The 20,255-nt window shown below is 34.8% G+C and overlaps 1 protein-coding gene across 1 annotated transcript in view; it reads left to right on the top strand.

The window, feature by feature from the left end:
• Positions 1-20,255, top strand: part of LOC115212278 (osmotic avoidance abnormal protein 3-like) — a 907,318-nt gene that overhangs the window by 64,551 nt on the left and 822,512 nt on the right. Inside the window, exon 3 of the mRNA XM_036503083.1 lies at positions 1,345-1,460. Coding sequence (XP_036358976.1) covers positions 1,345-1,460 — 116 coding nt within the window. The remainder of the gene's footprint in view (positions 1-1,344; positions 1,461-20,255) is intronic.

Below are 20,255 nucleotides of genomic sequence, written 5' to 3'. Positions count from 1 at the left end.
CCTCCATGAATCCCAAATGTTATTTTGGTACTCATGAGAGCAACTGTCTTTGAAGACTAATATTGTTGTTCATTGCTCAAAATAAGGAGTAGATAGACAGCCGACAACTGATGAAGGGTTGTTTTCCATTTATTTCTATCGTTGTTTGCATATTGAACTCATTTGTTTTCATATTTAATGTGGCATACAGTTGGTGACGTCCTGTACACATATATGCATGTGTATATATATGTCTGTATATATGTCTATATATATATATATATATCATCATCATCATCATCATCGTTTAACGTCCGTTCTCCATGCTAGCATGGGTTGGACGGTTCGACCAAGGATCTGGGAAGCCAGAAGGCTGCACCAGGCTCCAGTCTTATCTGGCAATGTTTCTACAGCTGGATGCCCTTCCTAACGCCAACCACTCCGTGATTGGCGTTAGGAAGGGCATCCAGCTGTAGAAACATTGCCAGATATATATATATATATATATATATATATATAATATATATATATATATGCATGCATATATATATTATTTATATTACTATTTGATTGATATGATGACATATATATATTATCATCGTTTAACATCCGCTTTCCATGCTAGCGTAGGTTGGACAGTTTGACTGAGGACTGGCAAGCCAGAAGGCTGCACCAGGCTCCAATCTTGATCTGGCAGAGTTTCTACAGCTGGATGCCCTTCCTAATGCCAACCACTCTGAGAGTGTAGTGAGTGCGTTTACATACCACTGGCATGGGGTCAGTCAGGCAGTACTGGCAACAACCTCGCTCGAATCTTTTTACACATGCCATTGGCACAGGTGCCAGTAAGGCGATGCTGGTAACGATCACGCTCGAATGGTGCCTTTTACATGCCACCGGCATGGAAGCCAGTTAGCTGCTCTGGCAACGATCATGCTCGGATGGTGCTCTTAGCATCCTAATAGCACGGGGCACAAGTGCCAGTGACCAATAGAATAAGTGCCAAGCTTAAGCAAAAATAAGTAAAAGGTATTGTGATCGATTCATTCAACTGAAATTTATGGAGGTCTTGCCCCAGCATGGCTACAGTCTAAAGGAAGTAAAATACAAAAGATAACACAGTGGTGTTGTTTAAAATGCATTTGATCATAGGTCTTCTGAATAAGATCGGATCTAGGCTATCTCACACCACCTCATCACAATCACCATTTCTACCACCATCAGTACTACTACTACTAACAGCAATAACAGTAACTACATCAAAGTATACTTAGCAATGCATTTAGATGTAACTATCAACGATTTTTCCGCTTTACCACAAACTATGCATATATCTTATTTTGTTTTCATATTCATTTTGTTTAGGGTGTCACTGAAGGTTATAACGGGACTATTTTTGCCTATGGCCAGACAGGCTGTGGGAAGTCTTTTACTATGCAAGGAGTCAAGGATCCAACAGCACAAAGAGGAATTATTCCCAGGTAAGGAAATTTTCTTAATTTCAAAAAAAAAACAAAAAAAAAACTCAAATGTTTAAATACTGTTGCTGTAGCTGCTGCTACTACTACTGCTACTGCTACTACCATGATGATCATCATCACCTTTGCTATTGCTACCACTAAGTATATATAGCATATGTGTTAAACTGGATGCACTTAGAGCTAGGTAATTTCAGTGGCATGCAATTCTTTTTGACAGGATACAAAGTTGTTGATCCCCCAGGTGACTGTTCAGTACCTAATCAATTCATAGATGAGGACAGCTGTATAAAGAAGTGCCAACTTCTAATTGTGAAGGGTACCTGTGGAAGGGGTAGACCCAAGAAGATGTAGGATGAAGTGTTAAGAAAGGATCTTGGGATGCTGGGCTTCACTGAGGAAATGACAAGGGACTGAGAGATGTGGTGATTTGCTGTACTTGACAAGACATGTCAAGCTAAGTAAAATTGCTTGTCTTCTTCACATACAGGTTTGTCCTTTCTGGTGCTGGTGTCACTTAAGAAGTACCTGTTCTGGTGCTGCGTTAATGCACCTATGCTGGTGTTGTGTAAACGCACCCATGCCAGTGGCACATAAAAAGCACCTGGCCCACTTTGCTAAGTGGTTGGCATTAGGAAGGGCATTCAGCCATAGAAACCATGCCACAACAGACAGTTGGACTTTGGACAGCTCCCTGCAAGTCAGCTCCATGTCAGACCATCCAACCCATGCCAGTATGGAGAGCAGATGTTAAACAATGATGATGATGATCTAGCCACCACTTATTTTCTGAATAGAGCAGTTTGAGATAGTTCTTGCTATATTAATACTTTCTTTACTTAGCTTTTATAACAGCATGTAAATATCTTTACACACTTGTCTAACTACTAAACTGGCTAGTTTACTGTATAATTGCCAACTGAGTTTAAGTTTTCACCTAAATGTTATTTTGGATGAGATGAGTTCTGGTCTTGTATGGTTGACTTGTCTTAGATACAGCTAGATGAAGGCAGCAATTTTAGTGATGCTTCAATGTCCAGTGTTTTATGAGCTGATATTTTTATCGCCATCATATGTGTCTGACAGTGATGTTTGTTTTCACATAATTAAAGATTTCTTTCATTCGATTTCTCTTTAGTCAACAGAGAGAGAGAGAGAGAGAGAGAGAGAGAGAGAGAGAGAGAGAGAGAGAGAGAGAGAGAGAGAGAGAGAGAGAGAAAGAGAGAGGGAGAGAGTAATCTACTTTTACATTTTGTTGTGACTTTTCTCCTACTCTTTGCAATATTTCCCCTCCATATCTGGAGTTATAGGTGGCTGAGAGAATAGCAAAATAAGCTTATCAGCTGAATGGAATGGGCAGTCTGCTTGTATACTGTCACTGTCATTGTGATGTGCCTACCACTATAACTCATAATTCTCATTGGCTTAGTTTTACCTGGCTGCAATAAATATCTTCAGGTTACTATAAAAAACATACCAATATGTGTTTCAATGATTTGCACTGCTGATTCAAAACCTCCTCTGAGTATAAACTGATGAAGAATGATTTTTTTTTTACCAAGATGTCCTAGATACACTGAAGAAGATAAAGTTTTAAGAAGGCACTCTTAATCATCATCATCATCATCATCATCGTTTAACGTCCGTTCTCCATGCTAGCATGGGTTGGACGGTTCGACCGGGGATCTGGGAAGCCAGAAGGCTGCACCAGGCTCTGGTCTTATCTGGCAAAGTTTCTACAGCTGGATGCCCTTCCTAACGCCAACCACTCCGTGAGTGTAGTGAGTGCTTTTTACGTGCCACCTGCACTGGTGCCAGGCAAGGTTGGCATCGGCCACGGTCGGATTGGTGCATTTTATGGAAGCCAGTTGAGGCGGCACTGGCTTCGGCTATGATTCGGATGGTGCTTTTTACGTGCCACCGATACGGAAGCCAGTCGAGGCGGCGCTGGCATCGGCCACAATTCGGATGGTGCATTTTATGGAAGCCAGTTGAGGCGGCACTGGCTTCGGCTACGATTCAGATGGTGCTTTTTACGTGCCACCGACACGGAAGCCAGTCGAGGCGGCACTGGCATCGGCCACAATTCAGATAGTGCTTTTTACTTAATATATTATGGAATACTGGATTCCCTTTTTGTTTTGCATTTTCTTCCCTAGTTTATGCTTTCATTTTGTCAAGGTATATTTAAATCTAACTGACAATCAAAAAGACAAGAAAGAAGTTTATCATACTTTATATTTGATCTTGTAAACATCTGCTGCCTAATTATTAATTGTCTTTCGTTGTGCTTGATATCATACTAGCAATGCTATGGAAGACACTGCAGCACTTGCAATATCCATTTTGCATTCCTTTTATGTACATTTAGCTGACACACTTCATTGCTGTATGTAAAGGTATTTTGCATAATTGATGAATTATTTGTGGAGCTGGATTGCTGAGCTAAAATTCTTTCATGGTTAACTAATATTCTATAAGAGGATATGTAAAAAGATTAGAAGTGTATTTTATTAGTATATTGATTTTTTTTTTAAATTTAAAAACAAGATGCTGGCATTGTAGTTGATCATCTGAACTAGATACTTATTTAGTAGCATTGGGATTTGTTTACAAGTCTGACTACTGCTAAGACTGATTTTCTTCTTTATTTTGCTGCAGCTGGCAAAATGCATATTATTTCCATTATAACAAAAATAAGGATCAGAAATCTAGATTTTACATAACATATTTAGTTTATGAATTTCTTGCAGCTGTTTGTTTTGTAAATTCTATTGAATAAAGTTGCTTCTTTATGCAGTTGCAACTGTAAGGCACATTAAAGATAAAGCTAGTTCATTGTTGGATGGAAGAAAAAAGCAAATAACATAGGTGCTGGCATGGTTGTGTTGTAATAAGTTGCTTCCGAACCACATAGTCTGGGTTCAGTTCCATTGCATGGCACCTTGGGCAAGTGTCTTCTGCTACAGTTTTGGCCTGACCAAAGCCTTGCAAGTGGATTTGGTAGATGGAAAATGAAAGAAACTTGTATATATATATATATATATTATATATATATATATATATATATATATATATATATATATATATATATACATGTATGTATGTATGTATGTATGTATGTATGTATGTATGTATATATGTATGTATGTATGTATGTATGTATGAATGTATGTATGTATGTATGTATGTATGTATGTATGTATGTATATGTTTCTGTGTTTGTCTGTGTTTATCTCCTCCCCATCATTGCTTGACAACCGTGTTTAAGTCCCCATAAGTTAGTGGTTTGGCAAAAGAAACCGATAGAATTAGTACTAGGCTTATAGAGAACAAGTCCTGGAGTTGATTTGTTCAACTAAAACCCCTTAAAGGGGTGCCCCAGCATGACCACAGTCTAATGACTGAAACAAGAAAAAGATAAAAGGTAGAAGACTAAGTTGAATGCCAGAATTTGAGTTTAATTGTGGCATGCATTAGCATAAATGACACTATTGCTAGTCTCCTTGAATTTCTCAATTTTTTTGTTCAACAGTCCTAACTATGTCCATCCAAAAATAACTATCCATATCAAAGTTGTCTTTGAATTTAACATTCTATCTGTAAAAGTTTATATATCATCATACTTATTTATGAGAGTCTTTAACGAATGTGTAAAGGGAATTAATATGACTTACTGCTTTTTTTTTGTGTGTGTGTTTTCTTGGAATGATTTAAAACAAAATTGTATATTTAGCTGTTTAGCCATGTGAATAGCTTGATACTGTAATATATTTTATAATTGGAAGAAACTAAAAAGTAAAATGAAAACATAAAAAACTTCTTTTAAATCTATTTCTAAAATAGATAACTCTTGTTTAAAATTGATAAATGATAAGCAGCTTGTAAAAATTTGAAAAGTTTATTTAGTAAGTTAAATGAATTAGGAAAAAATACTTTGTTCAATTTAATTTTCTCTAGCAAAATCAATTTTGCTTGGTGTAAATCTACCTTTTGCTGAAAAATTGTTCGTGTATCTATGAATATTATTAATTTATTATGGATTGACATTTACACTTTGCAATTTTTTCTTTTTTTTTTTATGTGGGGTGGATATTAATTAAAAATAAAAGAAAAAAATAATGAATTTATTTTCAGAATATCAATTTATCTTGATATTTTTGATACATTTTTAACAGTTAAAATAGGTATTTTTTGGAAAGATTAAAATTTCATGATAAATGAATTAAAACTGAAAATGTTTATAGATTAATATATTTAATTTTTATTTTAATTTAATTTAATTTTATTCTATACCTTTCCATTTTATCACCTGAAAACTACAGTTTAAAGATAAATTCTCCAAATATTTTCTGTTTCTATGACATTTTTGTCAATTTTCATGTAGTTTTTCTTTTGTTGTTTTAATTTTCAAGGCATAAATACCTTGGAATGGGTTGAATATTTTCCATATTTCTGAGATCCTGAACTTCGCTATTAAGCCAGTGATCAAACAAATATAATGGTAGTTATGTTTCATTTCCAGAGTTGAAATAACTGTATAGATAAGGCCCTAGATTACCAGATTTTATCTTTTTTCATTTACTCGTTTCAGTCATTGAACTGCAGCCATGCTGGGGCACCACCTTCAAGGGTTTAGTCAAACAAATCAACCCCATTTGCTAAGCAGTAGTGGGGACAAACATAATACAAATGCAAAGACACACACATCCTATTTCTTTATTACCCACAAGGGGCAAAACATAGAGGGGACAAACAAGGACAGACATAGGTATTAAGTCGATTACATCGACCCCAGTGCGTAACTGGTACTTAATTTATCGACCTCGAAAGGATGAAAGGCAAAGTCGACCTCGGCGGAATTTGAACTCACAACGTAACGGCAGATGAAATACCGGTAAGCATTTTGCCCGGCGTGCTAACGTCTCTGCCAGCTCACCGCCTAAAGACACACACATCCACACACATGCTTGCATGCACACATGCATGCGCACACATGCTTGCATGCACACATGCATGTACGCACACATGCATGCATGCACACATGCATGCATGCACACACACATCTTTTTCTTCATCATATATATATATATGACAGGCTTCATTTAGTTTCTGTCTACCAGATGTACTCACAAGGCTTTGGATGACCTTGGGCTATAATAGAAGGTGCCACACAGTGAGTTGTTTTTTTAATTTGCAGGTCTATAAGTTTAGTTAGATTGACTTGAATGATGTTTGGCTTGAACATCTGCCAGGCAAGGACTGTAAGCAAAATATGGGCTTGTATAACAGCTGCGCTGTTATACATGTAGCAGTAAAGGCCACTCAAGGGCTTTCTATCCAGGAGAGCAGGAAAATCTGTGAAAAAAAGAAAGGGAACAACAATGATATCCAAGGTCTCAGAAGCTACTGTTTTCAGAGCAACACCAGTTGTAGTTCTGAGATTAGCAAAAAAAATCACCCTGTTCGCAGTAACAAAAAACTGATGACTAGGGTACCCCAATTTCCCTGAACAAAAAAAAGTACCATCCCAGATATCATCCTGTTCTCAGTAACAAAGGAATGATGACTTGGGCACCCCCATCTCCCTGAACAAAAAGTACCATCTCATAATTGCAAGATGACAGGAAAGCATGAGAAAAGAAAATGGGCAGGGAACTGTTGGGAGACAATTATAAATCATAATCAACATCGTCATCATCATAAGAAAAAAGAAACATCTAAACAAAATCTGAGCAGAATGTGTGATGAGGAGCCCTTCTTCTCTAGGAAAAGTATGAATTTGACATTATATCTAATAGCAAATGACTAACTGATAGATGATTTAAAGAAATTGCAAAATGCAATGAGGGAAAAATAAAGTGCAGATTTGTGTGAGAAGGGATCTGGTTATATGGCTCATGCAAAAAATAGGCTGCTAGTGAAAACCACATTACAGACCCATGAACTGTTAAGCATTAAACTCAGGTTATGGAGCTTTTTTTCATTCAGTCTGACAGCAACTTTTCTTGGAAGTGAACATTATAAGAACCTAGAAGTGCAAGATTGTTTGGGTAATAGACTCTTTCAATCAAACCCCTGGTAGTAATTCCCCTGTTTATTTGTCTTGTTTAGTATTTTATTTTTATTTCTTAATATTGCCAAGGAATATAAACACTGGCATAGCTTTGTTCAGGCAATGAGTGGGTGTATAATATAAATATCTTCATACATTCATGTCATCCTTACATTTGCATGCAAACATGCAAACATGCACACATGTGCACATGCACATACACATGCACACACGTGCACATGATGGGCTTCCTGCATGTTCCATTTGTCAAATTTCCTCACATGGTATTGGCCATCATAGAGCAATAGGATAAAACCCCAAGGTACTATGCAATGAGACTGAATCCCAAATCACTTAGGTGTAAGCAAATTTCAACCACACATGCACCACTAGTGTGCATGTACGTGTATATATATATGTGTGTGTGTATGTATATATATATATATATATATATATATGTAAAAGTAAAAAAAATATACAAACTGGGACAAGAACGTGAAACATTAGAAGACGACACAAAAAACACGGACGGGACATTCGAAGCCTTCAATCTTCAGTCAAGAACCGGATCATCTTCGCAATTTCGGCTGATTAATCTTGAGATTGCTCCGACCTGGGCAGCCCCAAAGGAAAATATATATCATCATCATCATCATCATCGTTTAACGTCCGCTTTCCATGCTAGCATGGGTTGGACGGTTCAACTGGGGTCTGGGAAGCCCGAAGGCTGCACCAGGCCAGTCAGATCTGGCAGTGTTTCTACAGCTGGATGCCCTTCCTAACGCCAACCACTCCAAGAGTGTATATATATATATACATACACACACACACATATATACATATACATATATATAAAGATATATATATATAAATTTAATTCTTAAAGCCCATTTTTAATATATCTGTATATATTAAACAGTGTCTCTTGCTCCACTCTCAGCTTTATATAAATTTGTATATACACCACCATAAAATTTCTTTTAAAATCCTTTGTAACAAGTTGTAGAAAGTGTAGATGGTAGTAGACGACAGAAACAGGAGAGAGTTCAGCAAATTTGTCTCACTCAATGTTTCTGTTGCTGTAGTTATTTAACACCAGGTTAGCACATATCAATGACCAATGACACTCCAGTCATGGCCATTTCATTTTTTTTGTATATCTAAGACAACATTGTCCAATATGTCCTTCGTTTTTCGGGCCTTGTGCCTAGAGTAGATAAGAACATGTCCTTGGTTTTTTAGCTGCTAGGGTGTGATTTGTAATGGATTTTGGTACAATTACTAGTGGTTCAGATAGCTACACAGAGGTTCCTTGCTTGATTGTAAGACTTGATGTGTGTAGTGTTGCTATTTAATTATTATGATGCATTATTATTATGAGCCTATTTAATTATTCTGTGCGGGTGGCACGTAAAAAGCACCCACTACACTCACGGAGTGGTTGGCGTTAGGAAGAGCATCCAGCCGTAGAAACACTGCCAGATCAGACTGGGCCTGATGCAGCCTTCTGGCTTCACAGACCCCAGTTGAACCGTCCAACCCATGCTAGCATTGAAAGCGGATGCTAAATGATGATGATGATGATGATGATGATGATGATGATATTACTCTAGTTTTCTCTTTTCTGGGGTCACTAAAATATGTACCTGTAATACCATGAGAGAAGGTTCAATTCTTTATAAACCATATCAACATATATGAAACTTATTTTTTTTTTATCAAATTTAGATATCCTTATTATTATTAATACTATGCTTATATGTTAAAAATTATTGATTAGCTGATAATAATTACCACATATATGTGCGGCAGTAGACACTTCAGCTACATCAGCTTCTTTTGTATCTTTGAATTTTATTACTATTGGCTAAATAATGCAAACAATCTCCCACTTCTCCCCAACCAGCCAATAATGAAGAGCTTATATTATACATATCAATGATACATATAATTCTTGACATACCCTCCAACCTATGTATTGAGAAGCATGAAAAGCCACATTAAATTTCCTTATACATTTGTTTGAATCTCTTACTTATTTAGCTGCCAAAGATTTAAAAAAAGAAATTGTGTTTACTTTTTTAAAATGATAATAATAATAAAGAAACAAAAATCGGATTTAAGTCAGACTTGTGGTCTTGTGGCATCTGAAATGAGACTGAAAACTGCTGAAGGTCTCCTGTCTCTGTTTCTTTTTTCTTGTTTTCTTTTATATATTTACCATATTTACTTTAAGTTGAGTGCTGGGTAAATCTTCTTAAAACTTATCTTAGAATGTGCCAACATACAGCATCTACTGTCAATATTTGAAGTGAATTTCTCTGAAAATATCGACCCACTGAAATACGAAGGAAGAATTTTGAAATTAAATCTTTCTTCCTATGTGCCTGGAATTTCTATCATTTATTTACTTTTGTCTATGTTTAGATGGAATTCTAGAGTATATAGCCAAAGACAAATCTTATTCAAGACTTATCTATTTGCTTTTGTGTGTACGTGTGTGAATGTCTGTGTATATTTGTGTGTGTGTGTGAGAGAGAGTGCGTGTGATGAGTGTGCATATATATCTGTGAGTATGTGTGTGTGTGTATATGTGTGATGAGTGTGCATATATATCTGTGTGTATATGTGTGTGTGTATATGTGTGATGAGTGTGCATATATATCTGTGTGTATATGTGTGTGTGTATATGTGTGATGAGTGTGCATATATATCTGTGTGTATATGTGTGTGTGTATATGTGTGATGAGTGTGCATATATATCTGTGTGTATGTGTGTATGTGTATATGTGTGATGAGTGTGCATTTATATCTGTGTGTATATGTGTGTATATGTGTGTGTATATGTGTGTGTATATGTGTGTATATGTGTGTGTATATGTGTGTATATGTGTAATGAGTGTGCATATATATCTGTGTGTATATGTGTGTGTGTATATGTGTGATGAGTGTGCATATATATCTGTGTGTATATGTGTGTATATGTGTAATGAGTGTGCATATATATCTGTGTGTATATGTGTGTGTGTATATGTGTGATGAGTGTGCATATATATCTGTGTGTATATGTGTGTGTGTATATGTGTGATGAGTGTGCATATATATTTGTGTGTATATGTGTGTGTGTATATGTGTGTGTGTATATGTGTGATGAGTGTGCATATATATCCGTGCATGTGTGTTGAAAATGAAAGGAAACTTTACAATGTTTATTGACTTTGGTGATGCCAAAAAAGTTTATATAGATTTTTATTATTTCATATCTTCAGAATTTGAAAGTAAACATTGTGTAATTTCAAAAGTTGAAATTCATATTGATTTATAAACTCCATGTTTCCAATTATTTTGATATATGTTTTATCTGCCTTAAAATTATTGAAATGTATTAGAAAAAATCAAAAAAAAAAAAAAAAGCAACTGGATATTTCGTGCAGCAAAGGTGTTCTGGTAATATCCCTTCTAGACTATTTCTGTCTACATTGAATGGTTTACTATATTTCTGAATGTATTAAATTCATAGCATTTATATTCTGATGGTGAATTTTAACTGGTTGACTGACCCCATAAAGAGTTCCTTGTTGCGATTGTTGTTATTGTTTAGCCCCAAGTTAGCCTTGATGTAGCAAACCTATGGTCAAAAATATGTCAGTTCAGTCATGTCTGCCTTGTCTTTCATTCAGACAATGCATCTTAGGACTACATTGTTGAATGTAGTATTCTTTTTTTAAGGTACTTTTGTAAGATTTGAGGGAGATTTGGTTTCTATTTCTAGCTGGTTGAGTGACCATACAAAAGTTCTCTTGTTGGTTTGATTGTGAGAGGTGTAATTCACTGTAACTAACTACAGTAATATTGAATTAGTCATTTGTTTGTTTGTGGGGCTGAATTTAATTCCATGAGCAGGAGAAACTTTTTGCAATAGGCCAACTCCCTGTCTAGAGGGCTATTTATCTCTCACCTGATTTAACAGTCCAGAACGTAGGTATTAGTATTGGTTCCATTTTAGGTTGTTCATTTAAAGGGTATCCAGTTTTCTCCATGCTATACTCACAGGAGGAACTGAACACAGTAATAACAAGCTAATGTAGAACTTGCTAATTTTACAGTATTTCTGTGGTTTTCAGTATTGACTACCTGTTAGTATTTCTTATCGTTAAAGTCATGTGAATGTTAGAAGCCTTAGGTGTTGACTCAACAGCACTATTGAAAAGAGACAAACTGCTCACTGCTTGGTTCGTTACCTACTACTCTACTCAACAAAACATAGTGGCCAGCCATGCTCTCAAAAGAAATTGTATTTTGCTATGTTGAGGCAGATTTCATGAAGTTAATGTATTATTTAATTCAATATATGTATAAGTGTAAACATAATAATGAAGAAGAAATTTCTTGATTGAAAACCTGAAGAGAGAAGGAGAGAGAGGTGGGGGAGAGATAAATAGAGAGAGAGAGAGAGAGAGAGAAGAGAGAGAAAGAGATAGATAGATAGATAGATAGATAGATAGAGAGAGAGAGAGAGAGAGAGAGAGAGAGAGAGAGAGAGAGAGAGAGAGAGAGAGAGTGTGTGTGTGTAATATGAGTAATTAAAAATCTTAATTTCAGTCTATTTCTGTTTGTCACCAGCTGCAATATTGAAATATATCTTATGTTTTCTTACTCAAATGTAAATAAAAATATATATAATTTTGTCCAAGGACAGGTCAGTGCTAGGATATTATTTTAAATAGATTTTCTAAAGCATGTTTAGACATTGAAGGAGGAATCTAGGGCTTTACTTCAGCTTAGCTATTGTCAGACACCAATATATATCAAAATTACAAATGATTTCTGAAGGCGTTCTCATTCTTTATTGTGGTCTGTGTAAGCCAATATGTAATATTTAGATATGCTTAAATGTATCAAGTTAATTTGCCAAATATATGTCTATGATATACAAATATGCTACATTTGATGTAATCTGTGATACTGGACTTCTAAATACATGCTTATAGGATCCTGCTATTGGAATTAAGTTCTACCTCTGTGAAAGGTACCTAACTCTGATTGCTCTAGTTGACTTGTAAAACAGGCTACACTCTTGCTTCCTATTGAACCATTCATTTTTTTTTTGCCCTCTCTATGTAAATGGGACCATCATATCTGGCATGGTCATTTTGTCAAAGATACTCATATCTTTCCCCTGGCTATGTAAGCTGTGTTGCAGGCTTATTAATTTACACAATATAATACTAGACAGATTACTGGATGGTATTGGTCAAGGTCTGTTTGATGTAGGTTGACTTGGACCAAATAACGATAGTTTCTTATGATGGCAGACAACCATAATTTTGTTATGGCAAGGCCCTTGAATAGACCATATTTTATCACTGCTATTTTATAGAACCTGAAATAATGAACAGTAAAGTCACCCCAGTATAATTGAACTCATGATCTCACTCTATCAGGCATCCTAATTAGCACTCCTCTAATTTGGCTACTTTTATAGATATATTTGGCTGAATTGATAGAACATTGGACAAAATATCCTGTTGCATTTAGCTATGCCACTTTACTTTCTTAGCTTAAATTCTACTGAGATCAACTTTATCTTTCATGCTTCCAGGGCTGATAAAATAAATTACCACTCAAGTACAGGGGTTGACATTCTACCTAAGATTTATGAAGAGAGTTAACTATTATCAGTTGTTAAATTATTTTATTTAAAACTTAAAAGGTTTGGGGCTTTTAAATATCCAGTTAGAAGAATTTGTTTATTGATTTGACAATTCACATTTTAAACTTACTTTTTTTTTTAGATGATATATGTATAGAAGGGGATACCCAATCGAAATCAGAATTTTGCAATGTTATTTTATTCACTTAATTTTACATGTTTACACTTTTCTCATCTTTAAAGTATTCTCCATTTGAAGCAATGCATCAATCCAGATGCATTTTCCACTGCTCAAAACAGTGCTGGAACTCATGCAAAGTGATGCCTTTTAAAATGCCTCCATCATTTTTTCTTTCCCTCTTCCACATCTGCAAATTCCATAGCACCAGCTTTCACCAACAGTGATGACTTTTGAAAAAAAAAGTCTGGATCAACTTCCAACTGTTTTTTCATTTGTAACTGCTTTTGATCTTCTGTGAGCAAGTGAGGCACAAATTTTGCTGCAACTCTTTTCATTTGCAATTCCTCACTCAAAATTTGCTGGCAGGAGCTCCAGGACACCAATCACATCAACAAGTTTGTCAATTGTTTAGCAACAGTCCTTCAAGATCAGTTTATGAATTTTCGTGCTGTTTTCTTTCATTTGAGAGATCAACAGTTGTCTTGAACAAGGTTGGTCTTCAAGCTTTAAGTGACCATTCCTAAAGCATGAAAACCACTTGTAAACTTGTGTTTTGCTCATGGCAGCATCTTTGTAAGCCGTTTGAAGCATGACAGCTGTTTCAGCCACCATTTTCTCCAGCAGAAAACAGAATTTCACGGAAGCACATCGTTCCTTTGTTTCAGCTACTGCAAAAATTGATGAACAAGGGAGAAGCACTACAAAACAAAAATGTACCACATGGCAATACGATCCCACTGGATGACACTGGTCAGCAGACTGATGTCTGAGAGTTACATCAAGTGGCTTCTAGCAGCAGAAGCCTGAACTACAATGGGATTATTCCACAGAGAACATTTCCAGTTATTTTTGGTTACCCCCTTGTATACGTATATTACATTAAAGGCTGTTACTATAATTAAAGCCACACGCTGGAAAGGGATGCTGGCTACTTGATAAAATCTTATATAGATTTTATCCTTATATTTAATTGATACATCTCTCTCTCTCTCTCTCTCTCTCTCTCTCTCTCTCTCTCTCTCTATATATATATATATATATATATATATATATATATATGTATGTATGTATGTATGTATGTATTACAGTTTATATATTGCTGTTGTCAGTCTATATTTTGAAAATTAAAGTTATGATGTAGCAAATGAAAAAGGTTGAACGGGCTGCTAGCCTTATGCCTATTATTAGAAACATGCTTCCTCCTCCTTCCCTTCCTCCTCCTATACAACAACAAAGCAGAATTGTTAGTATCAGACAAAATACTTGATATTTCTTCCGACTTTTTATGCTCTGAGTTCAAATCCCAGCCTTTCATTATTTCAGTGTTGACAAAATAAAATACCAGTCAAAGCACTGGAGTTTATATATAATTATATGTAATTGACTGACCGCCTCTCCCCTAAAATTGCTAGCCTTGTGTCTTTGAAACCATCTGTATATTAATATGTTAAGGCTAAAATGTGTTATACTGTCATGTGATTGGCTGAAAGGAAAGGCGAGAGTGAGAGAGTGGGAAAGTGAAGTGTTAATGACTTGAGGTAAGTGGAATGTAATAGTTATTACGTGGTTAAAAAATTAGTTAAAGGGAGTAATATAAAGAGAGTTAGAATGCAATGTTCAGCAGAGAGGTGATGTTCTGGTGGTAAAGAAGAGTAAATAGAGAGTGAAGAGAGAGAGAGAGGGAGAGGGAGAGGGGGAGAGAGTAGCGATGTTATTGCCAGCTAATGCATTAAGCTATCATGTGGTTAGTGGAAGTGAGAGGTGGAGAGAAAAAGAAAGAAAGAAATGATAATGATGTGAAGAGGGGATGATATGGTTAAAAAGTTTGTTGAAGTATGAGGTAGAAAGAGAGAGAGAGAGAGAGAGAGAGAGAGAGAGAGAGAGAGAGAGAGTGAGTGTTTAGCAGAGTGAAATTTTAAACATTGTATATTATTGTAACCGACAAGAAAATAACACTTAACGCTTTAGTATTTAAACCGGCCATATCCGGCCAAAATATTTAATCTGTTTTATGTTCAAACTGACCAGATCCAGGCCCTCACACCTACCCTACAATGTTATTCTACATTAAGTAATTACACCATCAAGATATTGAAGATATGAGATAATGCATGATTAATTCAAATCAATGGGAATCAATAGACATTATGTTTGATTGAATAATCTGAACACTAAAGGGTTAAATATTCAATTTTTTATATCTTTTATCTGTCGATCTGTTTATCTATCCACATCGACAGATACATTGATAGCTGGATGGAAGAAGGAAGGCTTACATTAGATATGATTATAAACTTATAGATAGAAAGATAGATTTTTCAATGAAAGTGAAATAACTTAGCAAAATAGCTGTGGAAGCTATTATTTTAAAAAAAAATGTTATTCAGTCTTTGTATTAACACCAAGAAAAGTAGATATAAACTGCATTGAACTGAACTGAGATAATCTCTGTTGGCAAATAACTACTTAGACTGAACTTAGGCGCAGGAGTGGCTGTGTGGTAAGTAGCTTGTTTACCAACCACATGGTTCCGGGTTCAGTCCCACTGCGTGGCACCTTGGGCAAGTGTCTTCTACTATAGCCTCGGGCCGACCAAAGCCTTGTGAGTGGATTTGGTAGACGGAAACTGAAAGAAGCCCGTCGTATATATGTATATATATATATATATGCGTGTGTGTGTGTTTGTGTGTCTGTGTTTGTCCCCCTAGCATTGCTTGACAACCGATGCTGGTGTGTTTATGTCCCCGTTACTTAGCGGTTTGGCAAAAGAGACCGATAGAATAAGTACTGGGATTACAAAAGAATAAGTCCCGAGGTCGAGTTGCTCGATTAAAGGCGGTGCTCCAGCATGGCCGCAGTCAAATGAGTGAAACAAATAAAAGAGTAAAAGAGTAACTTTGTTACAGAAAATGATGATAATAGTGGTGGTGGTGAGTGGATAGTGAAGATGTACTGTTTTTTTTTAATTGAACTAAATTCTATATATCACCTAACACTTAACATATGTGTATAAGTGCAATTACTTATTGTCTACTTGCTTGAAAATTGATATCTTTATATATAAAAGTGAAGTTGTGTGTGTCTGTCTCCTACGATTTAGATTCCTAACTACTCCCACATTTTGCAGTGCAGTTTAACCAAAACCGGGTATCTTATAGTCGTGATTCATATCGAGCCCTTCTGGGTATTAGCACGTGTCTACGATGAGTCTACGATTTTAAAAATAATTTACCATAATTTTTTTCCATTTTAATGCATTTTTTCGCTATTATATAAAGGAAGTAACTCTCTAAAAATGTCTACGATGAGTCAACGATTTAAAAAAAAAATTTACCATCATTTTTTTCCATTTTTAATGCATTTTTTGCTATTTTTTGGCTATAACTCTCTAAAAATGCTTATATAGTTATTTCCCTTACAAACCCGAGCAACGCCGGGCGATACTGCTAGTTTGTTTATAAAATATGGATGACAGATGATGTAAGCTAACAAGAGAAAGAATGGAGGGTATAGATAACGATGTGCAGAGAAGCAGAGGGCCGAGTCACTAGAACAAGCATGGGAGCATCAGAAATATATTCAAGATAGAATTTAAAATGAAAATGAGAGAAAACATAAAAAAAGATTTAAAAAAAACTGTAAACACATGGTTGAAAGTTACAACATTGGTGACATGAGTATTCTCTGTAATAATTGTAAGGCTCTTGTGAGTAGTGGGGAGCAATTTTCTTCACTACTTCAGGGATTGACAACCCTGCCTGGCATGAGTCCCGGGCTCAGCTGGCTCTGGCTGACAGTACCCGGTATGGGCCCCCATCCAGGGTTACGGAAAGGAGACAACCTTCAAAGAAATCCGGAATGGAGCCCCGTAGGCGGTTTAGTGTTCGACTCGACACTCTTCTGGCAGCTCCTGCAACCAAGCTGGTGTCAAACGTAATGCTCTGCACTCTTTTGGACTATGTCAGCAATGTCGAGAGAGGAATCCTGATGATTGGGCTACCCAGAATTTTTTTACATCTTGTCCAGGCCTGCGCAAAGCTGGAGAGGAAACTGGAGAGGACATGAAACGTAAAAATCAGACTGAATTAGTTTATGCACAACTCCATTGTCTCCCGAGACAAAAGGATGCCAACAAACAACAACTTGTAAAGCTCTTAGATTTATAAATGAACCTCTGAACTGCTGAGAGAATGGGAAAGTCATACTCCCTTAATTATCCAGAAGAACTGATAGGTGTTTTTAAGGGAAAATAATGCAGGATATACAATTTATAAGGGAACACTAATTTTTACAGCTCTATATAAACTTATAACCAACAAAAAATTTTGTATTTACCATGGAATTTCCATGGGTACTGCTTGAAATTGGGAGTGGGTAGGGGATAGTTGATCAAATCAATCTTAGAATCTGATTAGCATTTAATTCTATTGACTCCAGAAGGGTGGAAGACAAAGTTTGGCCTCAGTGGGATTTGAAACTCAAAATGTATAACACCAGAACAGACATTACCAGGAATTTTGCCTGATACTCTTATGGCGCTACTAATCCACCCGCCTCATAATTATAATAATAATGATAATAATAATAAGAATGAAAATGATAATAACAATAATAATAATAATAATAAAAGTAAAAATAACAATAATAATAACAATTAATAATAATAATAATAATAATAATAATAATAATAATAATAATAATAATAATAATTAATAATAATAAAAATAAATTTATAGAATGAAAAATATATCACCAATATTTTCAAAATAATTTAATATTTAAATGTTTAATAATCAAAGGACGAGTTATTTTTCAGTATGTAAATTGTTTTAAATTAAGGTTAATCTTTTTTTCTTTCTTATTTTTGTTTCAAACAACATAAATTGATTCAAACACTATATTTCATTTTAATTTTATTTATTTTTTTTTTACATTTTACTTTTTACTTTTCTAATTTTCATTCCTCATTAAGTCACTTGAATTGTGTTGTTTCAATTGGTCAACTGAGTAATTAAAAATAAAATAAAAATTGATCATTATCTAGTTTGGTAATTTCTGATACTTTGCAGTATATTTATATTAATTAACAGATTTACTGCAATAAATAACATTTCTATTGATATCCAGGTTTCAAAGTTATTTTTTAATATTTTAATTTTTTTTTTGTAATCTATATTAATAAAAAAAAAAATTGAAGAATTTACTACAAATGTATTTATTGTAAATTATAGGTTTTTCCCCTTTCCTTTTTCTTTTTGTGTGTTCTATTAAACTATTTCCTGGATAGTGGAAATGTGTTTAAGTAGTGTTGCTGATGATGATGATGACAGTGATAATGATGATGTTGATTTTATATCCAGTTTTGATATTCATTAGCATAAAACACGTTCTTGATATGCAGAATTATAATTTTTATATCATCCTCATTTGTAATCTAATAGCTTGTTCAGTAAAAAGTTGCAAATTTGTGGCTAGAATTAAAGTTTTTCTTTTTCTGCTGATGAATGCTTTATTATTATTGTTATTATTATTATTATTATTATTATTATTATTATTATTATTATTATTATTATTATATCTTAATTTCTTTTTTCTTTGTTTTCTTTGTTTTTTTGCATCTCTCCAAAACACCATAATTTTTACAGTGTTATCATTCTTAGCTATTAGCAATGTGTCGAAAACAGAATATTTTTAACATGTTAAAAAATTGTGTAGTAAATTTTTATTTTAGAAGAAAAGTGCTTGGCAAAAGTATCAAAGTAAAAATTATGGAGTAAAAGGAAGTGTCATTTAAATATCTCTGACTTTAGGTGTTATGTTTTATGATGCATTGCAAAGGAAGGGATCAGCCTGTAGCAGTTCGATTTTTGAGTAAAGAGATGTAAAATAAGTTAAGAGTTTCTATGATTATCCTCATTTTAAACATTTGCCAGCCAAAAGTACAAAACTACTCCAAATATGGGAGTAAAAAATAAATTACTCCCAATGCAACCACTCACAAATCTAATAACACATGAAAGAATGCAAGTACATAGGTTTCATGTTAGTGTCTATATAGGGATGTTGCTTAATGACAAAAAATTCTAAATTATTTGAGATCTATCTATTAGTTGGAGAAAGAAAACAAAGTCTTAGCAGCAATTGTTAGTTACTCTTAAAGAATTGGGACTATAATTTTAAGTAATTGAGAATGAATTTCACAAAATCTGTTTACATGTTTAGGAGAAAATCTGATTTTTTTTTGCAAGCAAGGTAACATGTATGAAGACATTTTCAGTCTTATAGGACCTTTTCAGCATACTATAGTCTATTCTCTCCTTAATTTATTGAAGTTATCTCATCATGTTCTTTAGGTGGTACTAACAATTTACCACTGTATTTTTTCAATAAATTCAGAATATTTCCTGTACATCTTTTAATATATTACCCCTTAACTTAACTATCTAAAATTCATGCCATTGTCTCACTTGAATTATTTTCCACCTTCCCCTGGTTCATAGTCCAATGAATGGTGTGGCAACCTCAATAGTGCAGCTGGCACAGAAAAAGCACCCAGTACATGATGTAAAGTGGTTGGCATTATAAAAAAACCATAGAAACCATGTCAAAGCAGACACTGGAACACGATGCGGTCCCTGCACTCATTGGTTTCCGTCAAACCATCCAACCCATGTCAGCATGGAACATGACTGTTAAATGATGATGATATATATAGCCATCTTTTTCCATTTCTATTTTCTCATATTCGACAGAAGTCAAATATTGATGTCTTTTAATGACATAAAGCCACAAATATGTAGGGGGAGGGTTTAATATGTTGAATTAATACTAGTATATTACTGATGCTTATTTTATTCTGCTGGATGGATCCTCTCTCTGAATGCAATGGTACATAACAAGATACCACAA

This window comes from Octopus sinensis, linkage group LG5, assembly GCF_006345805.1.
Source record: "Octopus sinensis linkage group LG5, ASM634580v1, whole genome shotgun sequence".
NCBI classification, from domain to species: domain Eukaryota; kingdom Metazoa; phylum Mollusca; class Cephalopoda; order Octopoda; family Octopodidae; genus Octopus; species Octopus sinensis.
The sequence above is the reverse complement of the archived record's forward strand: the minus strand, read 5'-3'. Positions and strand labels throughout refer to the sequence as shown.